The sequence below is a fragment of the Sciurus vulgaris genome (genome assembly GCF_902686455.1).
Source record: "Sciurus vulgaris genome assembly, chromosome: 1".
Classification (NCBI taxonomy): domain Eukaryota; kingdom Metazoa; phylum Chordata; class Mammalia; order Rodentia; family Sciuridae; genus Sciurus; species Sciurus vulgaris.
Genome location: NC_136461.1, coordinates 81,802,534 through 81,825,855, shown reverse-complemented (window position 1 = coordinate 81,825,855; position 23,322 = coordinate 81,802,534). Strand labels below are relative to the sequence as shown.

The 23,322-nt window shown below is 42.3% G+C and overlaps 1 protein-coding gene across 1 annotated transcript in view; it reads left to right on the top strand.

The window, feature by feature from the left end:
- Positions 1 to 23,322, top strand: part of ABCA4 (ATP binding cassette subfamily A member 4) — a 139,280-nt gene that overhangs the window by 31,310 nt on the left and 84,648 nt on the right. The window contains 5 exon segments of the mRNA XM_079152574.1: positions 9,190 to 9,279; positions 11,589 to 11,829; positions 12,916 to 13,055; positions 13,722 to 13,838; positions 14,934 to 15,131. Coding sequence (XP_079008700.1) covers positions 9,190 to 9,279; positions 11,589 to 11,829; positions 12,916 to 13,055; positions 13,722 to 13,838; positions 14,934 to 15,131 — 786 coding nt within the window.

The following is a 23,322-nucleotide window of genomic DNA, read 5'->3' as shown; positions in this document are numbered from 1 at the left end:
CTGGTACCAAAAAGAAAAACAAAAACAAAAACAAAAAAAACATAGAAAGTGCTAACCAGACACAAAAATGCATCTTGAGCTGTCTCCCCCGCATTTCCTCTCCCCCAAATTCCTGGACTTGTTCTTATCTGGCTCTCTCTAGTCTCACTCTCTTGCTGACTCTCTTCACATTTTTCTCTCTACCTGGAATTCCTGGCCCTCCCCTTCAGTCCACAGACACTGCCCTCACCTCACAATTACCAGTTGTCTCTTTACAATTCAGTTCAAATGTCACCTTTGCGTCCTTAGGTGCAACAGACTCTGCCTCCCTGTAAGGCACCATCATACCTGGTAGAGAAACTTCTCAAGGAAGCTATCATCTCAGTAGATTCTTTCTCTTTTCAACTAGATCATAGTTTATTTATTCCCGAATATAACACATATTCATTGAGCGCCTCCTGTGTACATGCTCTGAAGGTATGAAAACAAAATAAAGTCTATTCCTGTGCTTACTGATCTTACAATCTAGCTGGTAGACAGATACTTTAAAAATTAATAGCAAACCAATATAAAGTGATAAATAAATGTGGTAAGAATGAATGATAGGAGCAGCTAGGAGGAGCACCTCATCCCTGGGGAAGAAGGCAGAAAGCAGATGGTGAAGAGAGAAGGCCTTCTGCATGGGGAGAGGTGGTTTCAGATGAGTTGATTCTTGCCAGTTAAGGTGGAGTGGGGGTGGATTGGCTGTTTTATCCCTTGGTCCCTAAAGTGTTAGGTATAGTGTCTTATGGCCATAAGTTTGCAGAAGCCTACAAAAATGTTTGAGACTTGAAATTAAAAAAAAAAAAAAAAAAAAAAAAAACTCCAAAATACAAAGAAAAAGTTTTAGAATTAAATTGAATAAATACTAAATTGCATGTTTATCTCATTCACAGTCCAGTTGTGTCAGGTTATGGGAAAGCCAAAGAAACTTCCAGCAGACTGGATGGGAGACATATGGTTTACTGGGGACAGCTAATAAGAGATCAGTGACTGTTCCAAGAAGAATTCAGTAGCAACAGGCAGACAGCTACTATGTCCCTCACAGTGTTTTGCCAAGCAGTGCCTCATCACAGTGTTCTGCCGAGTGGTGGCTGACTAGATAAGTGACATATATTCTTTCCACAGTGCCCTCAGTTCCAGGCCTGTCCCCACCCTGAATGGGGTTTTATATCTTGGGCTACAGAAGCAGTGATATCAGTCTGGGAATATAGCTCAGTTGGTAGAGTGCTTGCCTTCCAAACACAAGGCCCTGGGTTCTAATCCCCAGTACTGCAGAAGCAGTGGTATCGCCAGCATTAGCTTGCTTAGTTTGCTTATAGTACCAGCATCACAGGGAGCAACTGTCCTGGGGTATATGCAAGAAAGTAGATTTCTACAAACATTAACTTGCTCTACTTCCCAGTGTCCCTAAAGAAAACCAGTGTCTTCTTAAATAATATGTATTTGGACCTACCAGCCCAGGCTTAATTTCATTGTTCCCTTATCTTGGCTAGATTTGGGGGAACAAATAGGGGGGCGTTTAAGGACATGGTGTTTTACTGTCCTCCTGTGCTTTAGGGAACAATACAATGTTTAAGAAAGGTAATGTTACTCAACTTCATTGTTAAATTTAGTATTCATAAAATGTGTAGTTCAAAATTCAGTTTATAGTTCAGATTTTCCTACTTAACACACATTCCTAAGTATTCATAATGATTGCTGAAAAATTATGACAGATTCATTCATTCATTAAATGAGTTATGGAATGCCAAATAATTTCAAAGACAAAATTCAGAGCCTTAAACATTTGGATCTACAGGCAAATATATAGCTAGAAAGAGATGTGAATAGACAGACATTGGTGCTTTCCAGTATGCTGGCTTGGTTGTAGGATAGAGTTTTAAGCTTACACTGTGCCATAGCCTTGCACTCAGAGTGTTCCTCCCAGTAAGGGAGAAGATAGGTAGAAGATGTGCAAAACACAGCTGTGAGCAGTCTCTAGCCCATAGTCAAGTAAGGAGGGCAGACAATAAAGTCAGAAAGAAGAGGAAGTAACTGAAAGTGTAGGACTTTGTGACTAATTTACTCAAAGTCCAACCTGCTTGAACACATAAGTGTGATTATTCTTTAGTTTCTCTGTCTCCGGGTTCCTATCCCATCTGGTCTTCCCATCCTCTAGGACCATTTTTTTTTTTTTTTTTTTTTTTTTGACTGTGGTCATTGATTCCAGCTTCCTCCTAACATAGTCTTTCAGGTATCCCTTGGCTACCCTCTCTGCAATCTGAGGGCTCGTCTGCCCCACACTCAGACCCAGCACCAGCTCCTAGTTTCCCAGGCTTGGAGATTTGGGCAATGAGATGGGAGTGGAGAAGAATTGATGCTAACTTTGGGGGAAAAGTTAGTACCAGCAGCTGAAAAAGGGCACATGGGGATGGAAGCTGGTTTAGGAAAGGCAATGAGATCAATGAGGGATATGTTGGATTCAGGCAAATGACCAGCAGGCAGTTGGATGCATAAGGCCAAGGCTGTGGAGAAAAGTCTATGTTGGAGGAACAGATGCAGATTATATGACAAAGGGAATATGACTACTCAGGGAGAGAGTGCAGTGTGAGAGGGGTGAGGGTTGCAGGTCCTCAGGGAACCTCTAGTCATAGGGGGAAGATGGAGGCAGGGGAGCTCACAGAAAAGGCCAAGAAAGAGCAAAAAAAAAAAAAAAAAAAAAAAAAAAGAAGCAGATAAGAGTGATGTCACAGATGGCAACAGAAAAAATGATCAAAAGTGCCAAGAAAAGCAGAGGTCTCAACAGACTAGAAGCAAAAATAGGGCATGTGCAGTGGTACACGCCTATAATCTCAGTGATTCTGGAGGCTGAGGCAGGAGGACTCCAAGTTCAAGGCCAGCCTCAGCAATTTAGCAGGACCCTATCTCAAAAACAAAAAGGATTAGAGATGTGACTCTGTGGTAAAGCACCCCTGGGTTCCTTTCCCAGTACCATAAAAAGAAGCAAAAATATCAAGTAGACTTAAACCCCAGGAGGAAAGTGGGGGTTCAGTTAAGCCTCTTGGTAGAATGATGAAGGTGAAGATAGGGAGGTGTTGCTGAGGAGGTGAAGTCACCAGGTATGGACTATGCTTCCAAGAAATGTGAATGGGTGGAGGAGGAAGAGCATGGCTACAGAGGGATAAGGGATCAGAACAAGACTCTTCCCTGTTCGGAAAGTGCGAGCGTATGTGCGGTGTGGTGGGAAGGCTGAGGGTGCATCACCCACATTCTTGAAGTGAAGCTCCGTGAAGGGTGGCTTTTGTTTTGTTCATCACTGTGTCCCAAATATGGCACTCAGGCCATGTTTGTCAAGTGTGTGATCACATCTGTTAGAAACTGTAATCAGCTGAAACAATTAGCACCCTCCTAAAAGAAAAAGTGAGTTTTGTAAAAGAGAAGTGGGTTTTGTTTCCATTTCCAAGCACAGTCCTGTGGTGGGTCACCCAGGAGTGGCATGGAGACTCTAGAGACTTCCTCAGGCACAGTCATCTGGAGCTCTCACTCTGTCTGCCGCACTTGCCCCAGCACACCCTCTGTTCCAGGCAGGAGGAAGGCAAGGACAGAGGGCCCTCCTTTAACACACCATTGCCAGAAGCTCCATCCTGTGACAGCTTACTAATCAGAATTGTGTCCCATGCCCACCTGTACACAAGGGAGCCTGGGAGATGGAGTTTCTAGCTAGGCATTATCAGCTTTAGCAGAATTGAGTAGACAGGCATCCATTTCTCTCACCGTGACAGAGCCTAGTCACTCAGTGCTGGCCAATATTTATGGAATGAACAAACGAGTACTTTATTCTTGTGGTCTTTCTTATGTTTCGTGTCAGTGTTAGTCAGTTTTTCATTGCTGTGACCAAAATACCCAACATGAACAACTTGGAGAAGAAAAGAATTTATTTTGGATCAGTTAAAGAGGTTTTAGTCCAGAGCTGGCAAGCTCAATTGCTTTGGGCCTGAGGTGAGGCAGAACGTCATGGTGGAAGGGTATGCTCAGTTGATGGCAGTTGGGAAGCAGGAGAGGTAGAGAGTGGTTCAGCCACAAGATTAATCTTTGCAGGTCACACCCTCAGTGACCTACTTCCTCCAACGAGGTCTCACTTCCTACAGTTTCTTCCACCTCCCAATAGTCCATCAGTCATGATGGATTAATCCACTGATAAAATTAAAGCCTTCATGACCCAATCATTTTCTTAAAACCCCACCTCTGTACATTGCTGCTTTGGGGACCAATCCTTCAAGTATATGAATCTTTGGGGAACATTCCAGATTTATTTTGGATCACAGTTTCAGGGGTTTCAGTCCAGAGATGGCTGGCTAATTGCTTTGGGCCTGAGGTGAGGCAGAACATCATGTCTTTGATTTTTCAGGACTCAGATAACTCTTAGATTCTCCTCTTGAAATGCAGTGAAAGTGCTTGACATGGTCTGAATGTGCTCCCTGCATTCATGTTGAAATTCTTATCCCCACGGTGATAGAATTAGGAAGTTGGGCCTTTGGGAGGCAATTAGGTCAGGACTGGGATTAGTACCCTTCTAAAACAGACCCCAGAAAGCCAGTTTGCCTCTTCTACTGCATGAAGACATAGAAAGAACCAGAAAACAGGCTCTCTCTCACCAGACACCAAACCTGCCAAAGCCTTACTCCTGTACTTTCCAGCCTCCAGAATTGTGAGAAACAAATTTCCACAGGCTACCCCATTTGTGGGACGTTGTTACTGCAGCTGGAATGTATGAAGATAGTGCTGATCTCATATTCCTGGAGTGAACCATTAGTCTTTAGAGGAAGAAAGAACACCATCATGGTATTCTACAGACCCTACCATGGAAGCTGATATGGTTTACTACAAACTGGTCAAAATTTGCATGTCTATGGAACTGTCAACCAAGGGAAAGACATAATGAAGTTAAGAGCTTGATGCTTCTAGAAAGATCTACACCACATTTTTAATAGTGATTATCCCTGGGTGAAAGGGGGGAGCAGATCATAGGGAAAGCTTTACCCTGTACTTCATGTAAGTAAGTAGCTATTACTTTTGTTATCTTAAAGGCGAAAACAAGGCCTAAGTGTTCTATATCGAGTTCAGAACTAACTGGGCAACAATTTTTCACTTGAATTATTAAAATTAAATAATTATGAATTTCCAGGAAGTCATTGCTACTTCCTCTTCACTGTATCTCTTTCTAATAGAACATCAACAAAAGGCAATTTGACTTAAAGATGAAATGCTAAAATTTACTTACTTTTTTTTTAAAGGCAACTTAAAAGCAAATGTGTTGCCAAACATTTCTTTAATTTGACGTTGATGAGTCTGTCATAGTCTCTAAGGCAATCTTCATTCCACCTCCTAGCACATGGGATTTATAATTCACAAAATTCTCCTGAGCTACTACAGAAAAATACAGTGGATAAGAAGCTTAAGCAATACAAAAATAAAAATGTAAAATCCTGGCCTGGGGTTGTAGCTCAATAGACTTACCTAGCATGTGTGAGGTGCTGGGTTCGATTCTTAGCACCACATATAAGTAAATAAAATAAAGATTCAGTGACAACTAAGAAAACAAAAATAAAAATAATTTTTTAAAAATGTAAAATCCTTGTCCTTAACAAGTATACCATTTCACAGATTACCAGGTATGCAAACAGTTATAATCAATCTGCTTATTGCTATAATAAGAGCATTACTTATTCACCAAGTATTATTTGAGTGACTTTTGTGAACCGAGCACACAGACATAGGGGGCTTAGAGTGTTGCAAGATTGACAGATGAGAGGTGAGCAAAAAAATAATCACCACTGGTGAACAAGCTAAGGAGGGAAATAAACAAGGCAACTTCAGGGAACATACAGGGCAAGAGGCAAAGAGGCATAGAAAAAGGGGCATCTAAAGCTACTGGAGGACAACTGTCTTTGCAATAGTTAGCTGTGTTAGGAACGAGACTTGAAAGAGTAGGAATATGCCAGGCAAAGGAGGAAGGGAATGGAGTAGAGAATCCAGGACACGCAAGAGACAGAAGTCCAGCATGGTGAAGGAGAGGCAGGTAAGAGGGCTGGAGAACTAGGCATGGTGGCACTTGTCTGTAATCCTAGCAACTCAGAAGACTGAGGCAGGAGGATCATGAGTTCAAAGCCTGCCTCAGCAACTTAGCAAGGCCCTAAGCAACTCAGCGAGACCCTGTCTCTAAATAAAATATTTAAAAAAGGGCTGGGGATGTTGCTCAGTGGTTAAGCACCCCTGGGTTCAACTCCTGGTACCAAAAAACAAACTAACAAAAAAGAGGTCTGGAGAGACTATGTGTGTCCAGTTCTGTTATCAACCTCCTTTCCTGAGGGGAACCATGGAAGATTTCTGAACAGGGCAAGTGGCACAATTAGATAGGCCTCTTAGGTCACAGACCACAATGTGGAAGATAAATGGGAAGGGAGGAGACTAGAGGCAAGAGAACCAGCAAGAAGTTTATTCTGACAGAATATTCTAGTAGAGAAATGAACAAAGGTGGTCTTAGTGGAGAAGAAAAAAGATAATATAGGGAAAGTATTTACTTAGTATTCATTTATTCAATAATTTGTTTTTGCCTGAGAAAAATTTTTTCTTATTATCTGAACATTTTATTCTAGAAATAAGAATAAGACTAGAGTGAATGAGGTAATGAAGCCATGTACCCATCACCCAGCATCAACCATTATCAACATTTGGCTTAGTTCTTATTTTAATTGTTCTCTCCCTTTTATTTCCCCTAAAGATTTTTTGCAGAAAATCACAGACAACATGCCATTTCACCAGAACATGTTTTGTAATTATCTCTACCAGAGAAAAATCTTAGTTGTGTTAATAAAACCACAATGCTATGATCACACCCAACAAAATTAACAGTAATTCCTCAGAGTTGTCCAATGCGTGGTCCACACATACGTACCCCATTGTTACACCTGGTTTGTCCAGATCAGAATCAAAAACCACACATGGCACTGTATTGATAGGTTTCTTCAGTTCTTTTTCATCTCTAATAATCTAGGAGGATGGTCAGGAGGGAGGATCCCCAGGACTCGGTAATAACTTTCTATCACCACACATTTTTACCCGTTTGCTTTGTCCCTTCCTACCCACTTTACTCAGTCTTTATAGGAAAAACAGGAACTAAAATGTTCTTCCCAGATACACTGAAGGCATCTTCAAGGAATTTAAAAAGAAGCCCTGGCAAGACCAATGCACAGGCCTCATGCTCAGGGTAAAGCGGGAAGATATCTGCTTCTCAGTGGTGTGGCAGCAATGGCAGCTTTGCAGCTGCCTCCTCTGGAAAATTCTTCTTGTCTGGTCTGTTTTGTGTCTTTCATGCACAACAGAGTCTTTCATTTGGCAGTTAGAAAATAAGCCTGAAATGTGAATGTGTGTTCAGTGTACCTAAATTTTTTTTCATGGTTTCAGGATCAGAGAGAATACGACGGCCCCTCCATCTATAGCAGGGAGGAAAAGAGACAAAGATGCCGGGTTAAAAATGGGGTTCTGGTGGTCAATACCGCACTCCACCTGCTTCTTAGCTTTGCAGCAAGCTACAGTGGCACAGCTATCATTCAACAGAACCTCACTGGCAGATAAAAAGCCAAGACTTTTGGCTTGTGGTCTACAACCACTTGAATGAGAATTATAAGTCAAGGTTGTGCTATTCAAGGTGCACTCTTGAATTTGATAATCACTATCTTAAATCTCAGAACTCAGTTCTGAAAGACTTTCCCCTGCCCCCGTACTGCACCCAGGGGCACTGTACCACTAAGCTACATCCCCAACCCTTTTTATTTTTTAAATTTTGAATAGGATCTCACTAAGTTGCCCAGGGTGAACTTGAACTTGGCAATCCTTCTGCATCAGCCTCCCAAGTAGCTGGGATTACAGGTGTGCGTCCCTGCCACCAGCTTCCTAAAATACACTCATAAGGTATCAGTGGTTCAATCAGTTCTGTAACTGAAGAATGATGCCCATCAGAACTTGAACTAGGTTTTCAGAAAATGGTGTTCACATTAGACTCTGGGACTCAGAGGCAGCAAACATGAGGGCTTTCACCTTCCCTGTCAAAATGGAAAATGCACAAAAGGGTCTGAGTTGTCTGGTGGGCTCGGGTTACCCAAACTGTTCTCACCTGGAGAACTGGCAAAGGACTTCTCTCTGATTCCTGCCAACCATAGCTTTCAAAGAAAATTGATGTATCTGGTGGAATCTTCCATGATGGAGTAGTGTTGAGCCAAGGACACCAACGGGAAAGCAATACAAGGGGGAGGGAAGATATGACTGATGACGGCACCTGGCTGTGTCTATAAATCCCCAAAGTGGATGTGTGGGGGTCCCTACAGCAGCCTTCCTCATACCCCAGCAGCTGTGTTCTGCTTTCCTTATCCCAGAAGTGTCACTTGGTGTCACTAAACCAGAAGTCCGTATTTATTTCATTAGTGTATTTAATGTCACCATGAAACTGTGATTAACTATCTCAGCAGGGAAACTTGGAACTAGTGTCTTTGGTTTTTCACAATTAAAGAGTTTTATTTCCAAAAGTGTTTTAGTCAGCTTTTTCACTTCTGTCACTAAAAGACCCAACCAGAACAACTGTGGAGGAGCAAAAGTTTATTTGAGGGCTCACAATTTCAGAGGTTTCAGCGCATAGACAGCAGGCTCCATTCCTTGGGACTTGAGGTGAGGCAGAACATCATGGTGGAAGAGGGTGGCAGAGGGAAGCAGCTCACATGATGATCAGACAGCAGAGAGAAAGATTTCCACTTGCCAGATACAAATATATACCCAAAGCCATGCTCCAATTCCTAACTCCTCCAGCCACACCTTACCACTTCACTTACCACTCAGTTAATCCCATTAAAAGTGATGAATTCACTGATTGGGTTAAAGATCTCATAACCTAATCATTTCTGCTCTGAACCTTCTTGCATTGTCTCACGCATGAGCTTTTGAGGGGCACCTCACATCCAAACCATAACAGAAAACAATCTAGCAGAAAATTCCTGCAATCAGAAAGGAGGGAATCATTTGCAAGCACAGAGAAGCTCAGAGAGTGCCCATGTGTGTGTGTGTGTGTGTGTGTGTGTGTGTGTGTGTGTGTGTGTATACACATATATATTTAAAATTTTTATGTCCTGTGAATTACAGCTTCCCACACTCCTAGACAGCAGTTCTGAAGGCATCAACCTGAAGTCCTGGGGAAAAATAGTATCTGATATATCTCCAAGAATTCAAGAAGTAAGTAGCCTGATGCTGGTAATTATAATTTGTTTTAACAAAATTTTAAGACTCTTAGTATGCCAGATAATTGCATTTCACTCCTGTTCAAAGAGAAATACATTTGTTCTTTGAAATCTAGCAATTTCCAAGGATCTGTTCATATCTTAAATTGTCTATTCCTAAGTAGTAGATAAAAAGAAAAGAACCATCCTTATGATTTCCCACCTGGAAAGAAATACCACTAGAAATAAATAACTTGCCTGGTCTGGCACAAATCCTCAGAGAACTTACCATTGAATCTGAGTTTTTTCAGTACTGAGGTGACCCATTTTTTCTTTTATGATCTTAAGACCTACATGAATATATATAGAAAAATAATAGCACATCCTTTTCACCTGGTGCTTATCAGCTTTACTCCTAAGTGCTTTACCTCTATCAACTTATTTCATTCCCCAAATAAGTGACTTTTGGTGCTCTTTATAAAATACGTGCACATTTTAATTAACACCTGATTGCACAAGTCTCTCATCTAGATACTGATTCTTCCACTCAGTAGTTGGTTGATGCTGGAGATACAGTGATGAATAGACACAGCTGTTGCCTTATGGAACATACATCAACGGGGAAGAGAGATACAAAATAAGCAATTCTCAGATGTGGTGATTATTATGAAAAGAAGGCAAGATGTGGAACAGTTTTCTTTCTTCAGTATTCCCAGCTGACAAAAGCCCAGATAACTTGAGACATTGAAAGGTTAGAATCTGTTTTTACAAAACTCATCTCAACCTGGGCAGAGGAAGAGCCCTTCTGTGCAGGGTAAGTTGGAGACGGGCCCATCGTACTGATGGCCACCTAATGTGGTGGGAGTCTCTAACATTCTTTACTTCATAGCATTTAAAAAATTCATATCAGTATAACAGAGTCGAAGTCAACAGAGAATGTAAAAAATTCCCCAAAGCATATCAACACTCTTAATTCTGTGTGGGAATTTCAGAAGATTCTTTGCCTGTCTAGATAGCAAGCAGGTGGCCTGGTTTATATTAATTGATATTAGACTGTTTGACCTTTGAACACCCCCTTCATCTCTGAGTGCTTTGGTTAAATGAGCAACATAATAATGATAATAACCCCTTCCAAGACTGTCATGAGACTCACTGTTGTCGAAGCAATTTGAGATTCCGACTTTATTATTGAAGCATAGAATGTGATTATAGGCATGACTCATGTGTGGATTCCACATGGCACTCATCGGTTTCAGAGGGCGAGTGTTGGCATATGGACAAAGAGAGGGACGACAGGTAAACACCACTTATTGCAGTAGGAGAATGTTTTCCGTTTCACCTGATTGAGTCCTAATGGTTTTTTAAATTCCCAAGTGCCTTTCAAAGTAACTAATAAGGTGTGTTTGGGGAATAAAAGTGACATTGTATTTATTTTGTATTTACCTCTAAAATAAAGTCAGATGACCTTATGGGAACCAAGACATTGTCAACTCTGGCAGTTCTCAGTCTCTCAGGTCTACCTCCAAAGGACAAGGCCAGCAAGTGCCATGACACCCAAGTAGAGAAAAGGCACCAAGCTCTGCTTAGTTGTTGCAGAATTTGAAAAGTGTTCTCCCAAGAATGGAGGCTTAATCCAATCTATATTTCCTTAAATCTTAAAACACACACACACACACACGAACCACAAATCACAATTTTCAGGTGAATGGAAGAGTTCACATTTGATAAAATCAAGCTGATAAAAAATAATTTTCCAAATATAGGGAAACAAATTCTAAACTATTTGCCCAAAGAAATCCACCCTGATCTTACCTTTCTAGAACAGAGGCATTCCCCCATCATTTTATTTATCAATTTCCCCCCAGCATCCCCATCTTATTGAGAGGACGGAACCCAGGAACTAGTTTACAGTGAAATAATCTCTGCAATTCCCCAAGGATGTACACCCTGGGTACCCGAATAAGAGAGAGAGGCCATATTCAAATGATCTGGGGGCTGGCGTTGTGGCTCAGTGGTAGAGCGCTTGCCTAGCATGTGTGAGGTACCGAGTTTGGTTCTCAGCACTGAATATAAATGAATGAATAAAATAAAGGTCCATCAACATTTGAAAAAATGTTTTTAAAAAAATGGTCTGGTGCTCACTCTGTAAGGTTTGTCCTTTCTTCCTAGTCCCTAAGTAGAGGGCAATAGGTTTTGTTTTCCAGTTTTATAGCTGGATTAAGGATTGCTGAGAATATGAATGTTTTCTTTTAAATGTGGAAGTCAAATATATATGTCTTGATTCTGGTTGCTTTAATATAACTCAAAGTCTTTCCCTTGCCCTAGTTTATCCATCAGCCAAGTGTTCAAGACTTGCTGTGGGTGACCAGACCTCTCCTGCAGAATGGCGGTCCACAGACCTTCACTCAGCTGATGAGCATCCTGTCTGATCTTCTGTGCGGCTACCCAGAGGGAGGGGGCTCTCGGGTGTTCTCCTTCAACTGGTATGAAGACAATAATTACAAGGCCTTCCTAGGGATCGATTCCACCAGGAAAGATCCCATTTATTCTTATGACAAAAGAACAAGTAAGTTTTCTGAGTTCTGTGCACAAATCAGCCTCTGATGTTGGTTAAGAAGATGGTTTAACACTTCCAGATGAAACCAATCCTGGGATTGACTCTCCCTTGGTGTTGTTGGGTAGCATTGAGCAAACAGACTTCTCCCAGAAAAAGTCTACTTCCCCTTGTAGGAAGAGAGTGGTACTTATTAAAAAAAAAAAAAAAAAAAAAAAAAAAAAAAAAATTCTGGATATGATCCATGGAAAGCACTAAGGCCCACTTGGAAAGGGAACAAAGGGGACATTTCTCACTGATGTAATTGAACTTGGGTTAAGTTCTAGAGGAAGAGAAGAATGATAAATGAGGAGTCAACCCAGACTTGCAAGCAAAGCTCAGCTCAGAGGGGCCCTTGGCAAGTCAACTTAGCTGGGGGACATTTTTTTTTTTTTTTTTTTTTTACAAACATAAAGCAATGAAAATCTGTGTGTAGTAGTACTGAAATACATTCCAAATGTCAAGTCACTGGCAAGTCATCTTCCCCAATTATTATTATTATTATTATTATTATTATTATTATTATTATTATTATTAGGCTTTCATAGGGTATAGCATGGTGGAATGGGGAAGAAACACAACTGGGTTACCCCCCTGGTTAAAAACTGAAAAGACAAGAGCCCTGAGATAGCTACACACAACAAAGAAGTGAAGCCGCTAATTGAAGGGAAATTATTGAGACTCAAGCTGAGATTCCAAGGGGGCCTTGTTTGGCCTTTCACTCCCTTTCATCTAAGGATGGCCTCTGTTCCTGCAGTAATCACAAGCAGGCTTCTCAGCCTCCTTCTTCTAAGGCACAATAAACCACAGGGTAAGCCCCATCCTTTGTTTCACTGATGAGGCCATTATCTAGAGGCAGTGTGGCATTTTGTTAGGAACTAATGATGAGCTGCTTCTTGGTGGGGTACAGCCCACTAATTTCAGTTATTCGTCAAATCCTCCAGGGTGAAGTTGAATGAGACATGTGATTTGGATGCACTAATGACCATGTTTAGTTATGAGAAAAAGGGACTTTCTAAAAAAAAAAAAAAAAAAAAAATGTTCCTTCTCTTCTGGCAGCCTCCTTTTGTAACGCATTGATCCAGAGCCTGGAGTCAAACCCTTTAACCAAAATAGCCTGGAGGGCAGCAAAGCCCTTGCTGATGGGAAAAATCCTCTTTACTCCTGATTCCCCTGCAGCGCAAAGGATACTAAAGAACGTAAGATCCCAGAGCTGGTCCTGTCTCTTATACATTGGACCTCCTGTGTAAGAGTGTGTGTGTGTGTGTGTGTGTGTGTGTGTGTGTGTGTGTGTGTGCGCGCGCGCTAGGGCGCATGTGTGAACAGGGGAGGGGGACATATCTGCGCACTCTCCTCCCAGTGAGTCCTGCATTTGTTTTTAGCTAATGGACTCCTGGGTTTCCTCCCCCAACTACAGCCATCACAGGAATGCCTTGCTCCCGTGCCCCTGCCTGGTCCTCCCTCTATGCAGCCTACAATAAGGTTTTCCTCCCCACTGCTTGAATTACATCCCTAATGGAAGGATTCACAATTCTCTGAATTCTGGCTTCCTGGAAACATCAAAGATAGAGAGAAAGAGTATTTGCTCAGTAGGAGTTCAAATATAGTTTTAATGAGGTTCTGAGACAATAACATCATCAATATTACATGTACCTCTGAGACTAACAAATTAGATTCTGTCAGTCTGGGAGGCTGGGACACTGTTGTGTTCTGGGAAATATCAATAGATTGGGAAAACAAAAATATTACCATGGAAAACCTTTCCCAAACATTAAGGGTTTATGACAGGGCAAGAAAGATCCAACCAAAGGTCCTTTCTCAGTTTTTTTCTCTCCACTTTTGTCTCTTTCCCTATCTGATTTTAGGCCAACTCAACTTTTGAAGAACTGGAGCGTCTCAGGAAGCTGGTCAAAGCCTGGGAGGAAGTAGGACCCCAGATCTGGTACTTCTTTGACAGCAGCACACAGATGACCATGATCAGAGTAAGGATGGCTGATACTAGAGGATTGTGAAGGGGGAGGAGGGACAGAACCAGAGATGTTACATCTGTTTCCTTCTCGAAGGAAAGAGTTAATCACTAGTGGAGTCGGATCAAACATACAATAAGCAGGGCCCAAAGCATTAGTCCGGAAGCTATTGCCAAATGGATACATTGACTTTTGATAGGGACTGTGTTTCTTGAGTTCTGGGGGAAATTGAAAGTTACTACAAGCCCAATGGGTTCCTGAGTTTCTTGCTTTTATGAATTCACTTGAAGGCCTCAGATTTGAAGAGGCATCTGCCTAAGGGACCAGCTCTGTTATTGCAAAAAATGGTTGAGTGTGTTTGTCTAATCCCATTTGCAGCTTTGCAAAGCCAAGAGACAAGAGTTCTATAGTTCTATATGGTGGCACACCTATAGTCCCAGCTATTGAAAAGCTAAGGCAGAAGGATCACTTAAGTCTAGGAGTTCAAGGCAACATAGTTAGACCTTGTTTCAAAAACAAACAATAGCAACCAAAACGAAAAAGAAAGAAAAGAAAATGGAGTTCTAGCAGAAAAAATGAAATGAGAACCAATAAATAAATAAATAAATAAAACCATAAAAAATTAAAAAGGAGAACCAGGTGCAGTAGGGTACACACCTCTTATTCCAGCAACCCTGGAGGCTAAGGCAGGAGGATCACAAATTTGAGGCCAACCTCAGTGATTTAGAGGGACTCTGGCTCATAAACAAAAAAGGGTTGGGGATGTAGCTCAGTGGTACAGCAAACCTGGGTTCAATCACTGGCAAGATAAATAAATAATTTTAAAAATTAAAATTAAAAAAGGTAATCTTCTTCTATATCATTTTACATTCCCACCTCCTACCCCTCCTGCATCCCACATGCATGCATCATCTCTCTATTATAGGGGCCTGTGTGTTTGGGGAAAATGGAATAGAAATAGGTGTACCTTGTAATTAAGAAAACCCACTAGCTTTCCAAGGAACTTTACAGACCCTATCCCAAATCATTAAAATTTAGAAATGATCTAAGAACAAAACCAAAGATCCTACAAAATTTCGGATTTCTATGACTGTATTTCTTCTTCCCAAGGACACGCTGGAGCACCCAACCGTAAAGAACTTTCTGAATAGACATGTTGGTGAAGAAGGTATTACTGCTGAGGTCTTGCTGAACTTCCTCTATAATGGTCCTCCAGAAAATCGGGCTGCTGGCATGATCAACTTTGACTGGAGGGATATATTTAATATCGCTGACCGTTCCCTCCGCCTGGTTAATCAATACCTAGAGGTAAGGTGAACCAGGCCACCTGAGGGCCTCACTGGGTCCCTTGAAGATAGCCCCATGGGTGGGGCTTAGCCAGTCAAGTGGTCTTGGGTTTAACCTTTAATTTTCCTTAATGAAGAAACAAGAATTCCCACAGCCAACAGAGGCTAACCTCTAACACCTTAACCACACTTAAAAAGGTTTCCTGTTCACATCTCCTCCTCTCTAAGTGCTCCTTGACTCCCTGACTGGTTCCTTCCCCCTTATGGCCTGTATCTGTCCTGTCCTCTCCTGTCTACCATTGCTTCACTGACCATCTATTGGCCAGGGTCCACTGAACCTGAAGTTCCAAGGCCAGTGGCTTACTGGAAGCTTCTTCCCCTACATTCTACAAACATAGCCGACTCAACAAGTTCAAGAAACAAACTCATCTCCCTCCCTCTCAAAACTATCCTTCTGCATTTCCTGTCCTGATTAGTATCATCAAGCATTTGCTCAAATTTTCAAGCTAGGGACTTTAGACTCATCCTTAATTTTCTTTCTTCTTCATCTCCACCTGAGAGAGCTGTCTTTTCTTGAGTATTACTTGGCGCCAAACACTGTGTTACGTGCTTTTGCCTATGCTAGCTTCTGGCAATTCTCAAGACTCCATGAAAGTGCCTACCGTTATCACTGCCAGTTTACAGATGCAGAAGTTGAAGCCTAAGGATGTCAAATAAGATCCCAAAGCTATTAGGAGTGTGGAGCAGAATCCAAATCTGATTGTGCCTGACTTCAGGGTTGGCCAAGCTTTGTCTCCTCCACCTCCTAAATATCTCTCATTTCTGTCTCTTGTTTTCTGGACCTCTGAGGATTAGAAGCCTTGTCATCTCTGCACTAGCCTGTGCCTGCCCTGGACTCCAGAGTCCAGTCTCTGCTGGCTCAGACATTTCTTCACTGACACCAGAGTTACATTCCAAACACACATCTGCCTGTATCACTCCCTCATTTAAAATCTTAATGATGCAATCCCCAAAGCACTTGGCCAGTCCCTCTCCATTGGAGGTGGCTCAGCTTCTGGCAGCCCTCAGTGGTCATCCTTACACCAAAAATTCCACAGAAAGAGGGAATGACTTGCCCACAGCACAAACAGAACCCAGAGAACTCCCCTCCTGGCCAGGTTCCCGTACCTATCCCTGTGTCCCTCAGAGGTATATACTCTGACTGGAAGGCCTGGATCATATGCCCAACATGGGGAGCATTACTATGAGCAGGATTACCATGAACTGGGGAAAGGGGTTTCCCCAAAAGAAGAAACATGAGGTAGAAAAACTGCTGCACATAATAAAACCTTAAGTGACTTCTTTCCCTTTCTCCATCTACTCATTCATTCTTTGAGACTCGGTCCTCAAATGTCCCTTCTGCTTTGACATAGGCTTAGTTGGTTACTCCTCTTCACACCTTTCAGACCCCTGTTCAAGTTCAGTTAGAGTTAGTTGTCAGTGTGTCTGTCTCTGGATGAACAGTGAGACTGAGTTATTGACCATCGGGAAGAATATCTTCATCATTTTCAAATCCTCAGCCCCATATTTCTAGGGAATATCTCCATCTAAGGGCTGATCTTGCCACCAATGAGCTGTGGGACCTGGTGTCATTGAAAACATTAGAAGGTAGATGTTCTAAGTCATAGGGAAGGAAATGAACCGAGAATCCCAGGAACCAACCCTCCTATCTCGGATGTGGGTCCTGAGGATGACTATCTAGTGAAGATGGCTGTGCTTTCCTGGGTGCTCTTGAGGACTCCCTGCTGCCCTGCAGCCACTAGGATTTTCCCTTGAATATGACCCTCCCTCTCCAGAACCCTGGAAGTGACAGCACACACTCCTTAGGTGACTTCTCAGAAGATGTCAAGAATGACGGCAGCAGCATCAGAGTTCCGGTAATTATAAAGCCATTCTCAAGTTGTCTGAAAACAAGAATGACCTTGTATGCTTTCCATAAAACACATTCCTGGGCACCAGTCTAGACTGACTGACTCAGAATGCCCTGGGAAGAGGCCTGCTAATCTGTATATTTACACAGCTATTAGATGTGTGGGGTCTTGGCGTTCCTGGGTGTAATTACTCAATTGACATCACCTTCCCCTCAAGGTTCCTCTTAAGGTTCCTGTTAAGCCCACATCCCTGGCCAGGCCCACCACCATCCACCAACTGCTATGATCCAGGCAGGGCTGAGGGAGGCTCCACTCCTTTATTCTCAAGGCATGGAGTAGAGTGGTTCTCACAATGTTTTCATGAGATCCTATAATGAATACTTATCTTTTTTTGACTTGACTATTTGTATCTTGATATAAAGGTCTTATTTTCTTGAAGGACTGCTTTATTTTTAAAACCAGGTAGCTTGTGCTTAATGTAGCACCAGGCATCCGACAGACACTTAATAAATATTAATCACTTAAATAGTTAAGAATTCAGTCTCCAGACTCTGAGATGGCCTGGGCTCAAATCTCTATTTTTACCTCAGGTTCCATCTTTATAAAATGGGGATATTAATAGTATTTACCTAGCAGGTTTGTTTCGAGAATTAAAAGAGCTAATTGAGGCAAAACCTGTCATATAATACATACTTAATAAATATTAACTTTTAGATAAAGTACAATCAGACAGACTTCATCTAAATCAGCCCCTTCCACCAATGGGGTTCCTCTAGAGAGCACAAAACTGCTAATCACATCCTGCCACCAGGATGTCCCCAGGGCCTCTGAGTATCAGCCACGTGATCATAGGTCAGTGGCCTCCCCCAGGGATTCCTAAGAGGGATTTTGATGGTGACAGAAGCCCAGCAGGTATGATAATGTGGCCTTAGAGGTGAGGAAATAGGAAAGTGAGGCAGTAAAGAACTAAAACGATAAGGCATTTGGGTGGAGAAGTTAAAGTCACTGAAATTTGCCCTGGATCTCTCTGCTTTTGTTCTGTGTTCTGGCAAGTCTGGAGGAACCTTGACAATCCCCACACCCCAACCCTGAGGATCCCTCAGAGGCAGGCAGGCTATGAAAACCCTTCACTGGTGGCTCTGAAGGTCTCTCCAGGACAGGGAAGCAAGTGTGTCACTGCATAGGTGGATTAAGGCGGCCTGGGGCTCTCTTTTTCAGTAACAGCTTGTACTAAAGAAAACTGAACACTTCTTCCTGGGCCAGCCTCCGTGCCTGCATCCCTGACTATTCCAAAAAAGAGAAAATAATCCTTTAAGGAAAATTATGCAAATGTACTCTTGAAAATGATGTGATTCCAACCAACGTGGCACTTGATTGTGATACTGAACAGTAATAGAAAACTTTGAGAACAAGCACAAATCTTTAAGCCTTTTGTCATTATAGAAAGTGACAGTGATTTTCAGTGGCTGGAAGGCTTAAAATCCCTTCCTTTGTTCTTAAGGTGAGGCCCTAGTTACTGAACATCCCATGGAGTCCAGTAACTGGAGGGTGTCTGGTTCCCCTGAATCTGCCTGCGTATTTGGAAACTTTGTGGGACCCTCTTACCTGTCCTGTGAGGACAAATGCCCAGGATCTCTGCTTCTCATTGGCTGTATCACTCAAAGAAAGTCACTTTCTTTCGCTGATGTTCAACTTTTTTCTCTGCAAAAATCCCAGTAACAACACAAGGAAACTTATAAGGTGGTTGTTGAGGACAAAATGAGAGCAGGGCACCAGGTGCTTACATGTCCACGCCATTTATTAGCCAGGCATGTGAGGAAATGCCCCACTCGGGTTCCTCATCTGTCTGACCGGGTGGCAGTGCCCTCCTTCATGGTTGCTCTTGGGAGGACACGAGAACGCGCAGGATCATCGTGGGACATTCACTCATGGCAGCCCTTGCTATGAACCACGTGAATGTCTACCCCTGAACCACGGACCAAGTGGGGAATGTGCTTTTTTTTTTTTTCTCAGATTCAAAACTTTACATAAGCATTAACCAGGGACTGTAGAGCTACTCTCCATATTAGCCTTAGTGAGTTGGTCTGGAGTCAGGGCTGTCCAACCAGTTGGGAAGGAGGATGGCTGTAGGCCCCATTCTGGATTTCTGAGTCTGGAATTCTTCCCATCCTCAGACCACCTCCCCATTAGGGGCCTGTACAACTTCATGTGTCCCATGTTAGTCTTTTTGTGGTCCCCGCTCTTTGCAGAGAAAAATAATGAAAAAAAGAAGGGAAGGAAGGAAGGGAATCTGTGTAGGTAAATGTTTTAAATTCATATGTATATGCATCTACATTCATAATTTATGTGACTTTCACATATATTTTGCTTCTGGAGAAAAGTACAATTAGAAAAAATGATAAATTATTCCTCTGGTTACCCTTTAGTTAAGACAAACATATAAACTCCCTTTTATTTCCTTGTTTAGCAAAAGGTTAGGCCTGGCACCGATAAAATGCTACTTAGAGTTCACAGTGGATTTTAATTTCATAGTATATTTGAATTTGAAATCTTAAATTTCACATCAGGAAGCTGAATTCAGCCAAATTTTAATATGAAAATACCTCTGATCAAGGCATAAAATTGTACTTTAACCAGTAACTACTACCTTTCTCTACATCTTAAGAAAACATGCTTTCATTAACTGCTTTTCCTCGGTTGTCAACATGTGTATGTAACTCTTCATTATCTACATGGTGATTATCTTGTTGAATTATCAGTAGCCAGATTTTTGGACTCCTTTTCCTCTGCACCTTGTATGCTTCTGGCCACATGCCATTACCACCCAACCAGAATGTTCTCAGGGAACATATTTTCCAGGCTAGCCTTAATGCAAACAAAAACCAAATAGGATTAGGAAGATAAAACTGCTGATCATGTAATGCACCTTAGAATCAGATGTGCAGATATTTGTGGATTATCTATCCTCTGCTTTCTTCTGTTAATTCACTGATTCCAGATAAGCTTTGGGAAGCCAGAAAGAAGGGAAGGAGAGTTGGGCAGAATATAGCAGTCTACTTACAATAGCAATATTATTTCAAGGGCAGTGGTCTAGATCCTAAGCATCTCATCAACAACAACCTTGTTTTATGCTTCTCCAGTCTCTCAGAAATAGAACTAAGCTGAGGAAGGAAAATGCGGTGGGCATGGGGGATGGAGGTGAGGGTGGTGGGGAGGGGTCATGGGTGGAGGGAAGGGACTTACATGGAAGCTGCTGTGAGGTACGACAGTGTTGAGCACTTTCACATGTCGTGCAACCCTCCTATCTACCAGATAGGCATAATTGCTGTATTTTATAGAATTAAAAACCCAGCCTCATAGGTCCTGACTGTCTAATATAACACAGCAGATGCTGATGGATCCAAAATTCTGACCAGTTCTGTCTGACTTTCATGAAAACATTCTTTCCCCTGTAATATGCAGGGCACATTAATACAGACACAGTACTCATTGTTTGGGTAAATTATATAATGAGTCCAATGAAGATGGCAATTATTTTGTAATAAACAGGACAATAGGCAGAGTACGAGAGTACTCTGAGTACTATGAGTGGGTCTATTCTGCTTGAAAATACCTCTAGTCGAGTAGGAATGAGAAAAGGCTCGAGTTCATTCCACCATTGTGCACTTCAACTTGATACATCTGAATCAATACTGTCAATCCCTGATCCCCGAGAAGCTCCCATTCTACTGAGAAAGATAAACATGTCATTCAACAATACCTTAGGAGAGCTCTGTCAAAGAACTGGCAGAACAATAATTCAACCTGACAGAGTGGAGATCTGTTGTACAAATCCAAATTCAAAACATCACCCTCTAACTACTATCAGTTCTTCCTCCAAGCGATCTCTGAAATCCCTCCTTCTTCTCCTCTCCATGTCTGGCCTCTAAACAGAGGCCTGTACTGTCTCTCCTCACTGGTTGCCAGGTCTTCAGGCTCTTAATCTTTCTGTTCAGCTCCTGCATTGCCTCTAGATAGATCTTTCCAAAGTCCAAGCATACAGTGACTCCTCATTGCTGGGAAGATAAGGTTCTTTCTAGTCCAGCCTCTTCAGAACTCTTCCATGTTCCATGGGGCTGTCCCAAGACTCCTATCTTGAACAGCTGTGTGTGTTTCTTTCCTTGCTTCCCTTGACTACCTGGTCAATACCCACATCCACATCCAGGACTCAGATCCTGTATTCCAGGCCTTCTCTCACCATATTCCCTCCACAGAAGCCTTGAATGTTATTTGCTCATATGCTTCTCCACTTCCATTAGCCTGATCTCCTCAAAGATCTGAAACTGATTTTCTTTTTTACTTCCCAGCTTACCTGAGTGGAGCTGCCTTTACCTAAAGTAGACAGTCATAAATGCCAGACTAAAACTGAAAATAACATTTGTGCTATACCTTAAAGATTGAATTTGCCAGTTGACTGAGGACAACATTGTTGTTCCATTTTCTTAAAAAAAGGATGATAACCAGAGCTGCAGGTTCAATAGTGCCACTGGTATGGTGGAACTGAATATTTGTGACCAGAATGTGGTAAGATTGGTCAGTGCCCAGTCCTCTTCATTGTCAAATATTTCCAGTATAGTCTCACCCACCCACCTCCAGAGTTGTTAGAATAATTGAACTAGAAATTTTGAGAGCTAGTGTGCCCTGCAGTTGTCAGTCCTGAGATGCTGTCATCCTTTGGACCCAGCTAGACACAAGCATGACCTGGTGGCTTTGCCCATTGTGAGACCTTGTACTTCAGCTTGGCCTTTTCATTTGTTTCATTATTGTATTTAATTTATTTATTTTGGAAACAGACTTTTTAAAATCACTGTGCATTTCCTGTCCCTTTGTTTTCCAGTCCTGGTGCATTTCCTCGCTCTCTGGGGGTAAATGTTTCAGATGTCTGCTCACGGTGCCCAAAATGCATGATAAAATTTATTGCAGTGCCTTTGGCCTCTAACTCACCATCCCAACCAACCCAAACAACCAAAACTCTTTCATTCAGTGGCTTTTTCCATATAGTGGGAAATAAATTTTGAGTGTTACAGTTTAGATCTGCCAGGAAATTTATTCTGGGATGTTTGCCCACATTCACTGGCATTTTCCAAAAGGAACCCCAGGTGTCTACATTAACACCAGCAGGACCACTTGAGGCCTTCAATGGCATTCGTCAGCTGCTTTGTTCTCCTCCTGAGCTTAAAAGTGAAAGATAGAGGAGCAGAGTGAACTTCTCGAAGGGTCCAGTGCCTCCTTTATCTCGGAAGTCCTCACCCCCGATGTGTCTGGGGTGTAGTAGTCAAAATATGACCGCTTATACTACAGCGTCAGCACGGGTGTCAGCCCCCTTTGATTATCAAGTTCAAACAAAAAGAAACGTTTTAGCCTTTCTTTGCCTCCACTGGACATTGTTCCCCACCTAATAGACAATTTCATGGATCTGTTACTTAATGTGTTTGAATTCAAGACAGAGAGGTCACAGTTGAAGAAGGAAGCCTGCTGCTCCCGGGGCTTCTCCTCCAAGGCGTGTTTGATTTAGCTGTATCAACAAATGACTGCATTCTCTAGAGGTTGTGAACACAGCTGCCTGTGCTGCAGAGAGTTCGAACCTCTTCCTTCCGCTAGGGTGAACTCTGTTTCCTGGTGAGTGCCGGCAAAACAACCAAGAAGGGACCGTGGACTTGTGTAGACTTCAAAGGGTGGTGGCCCTGCCACCTGGCTTTGGCTACAGCAGTTGGGAACTGAAGGGGACCAGGAAACCCTTTTCACGCTTGATTGCTGCCTTCTTGGCTGTCAGAGGTCATTATAATTGTTCTTATTGAGATTCTGAACTCTGGCTGTAACATTTGCTTAGACACTGCCTCTGAGGCCACAAGATACTGACTTTTTATTCACAGAAGAGGCCCTTTGAATTCTTTTCCCAATAGTGGTGCTGGTCTTATATCAAGCCCTTATACTATCCAGTTTTGTCTATCTGTATTTTTCCCTCACATGCATGATAGCATGGTTTCTCTCTGTGTAGAACCAGATAGGTTCTATGAATAGACTCCATGGCCTCAGTCTCATTAGAACCCACTGTGTTGTAACTGACTAGCCAGGCAGACCAGACCAAATGTATCAAAATGGAAGCTCTCTGCTAAGGGTTGAATCATTCAGCCCTGCCTCCCTAACACGCTCATGCACATACTTCACTAACATACATGCCGTTAGCCAAGACTTTAACTGAGGATCAGTGCAAGTATCCATGAGGGATGAGGTCCCTTGCTGTGTGGCAGGTGGCCTCCCCAT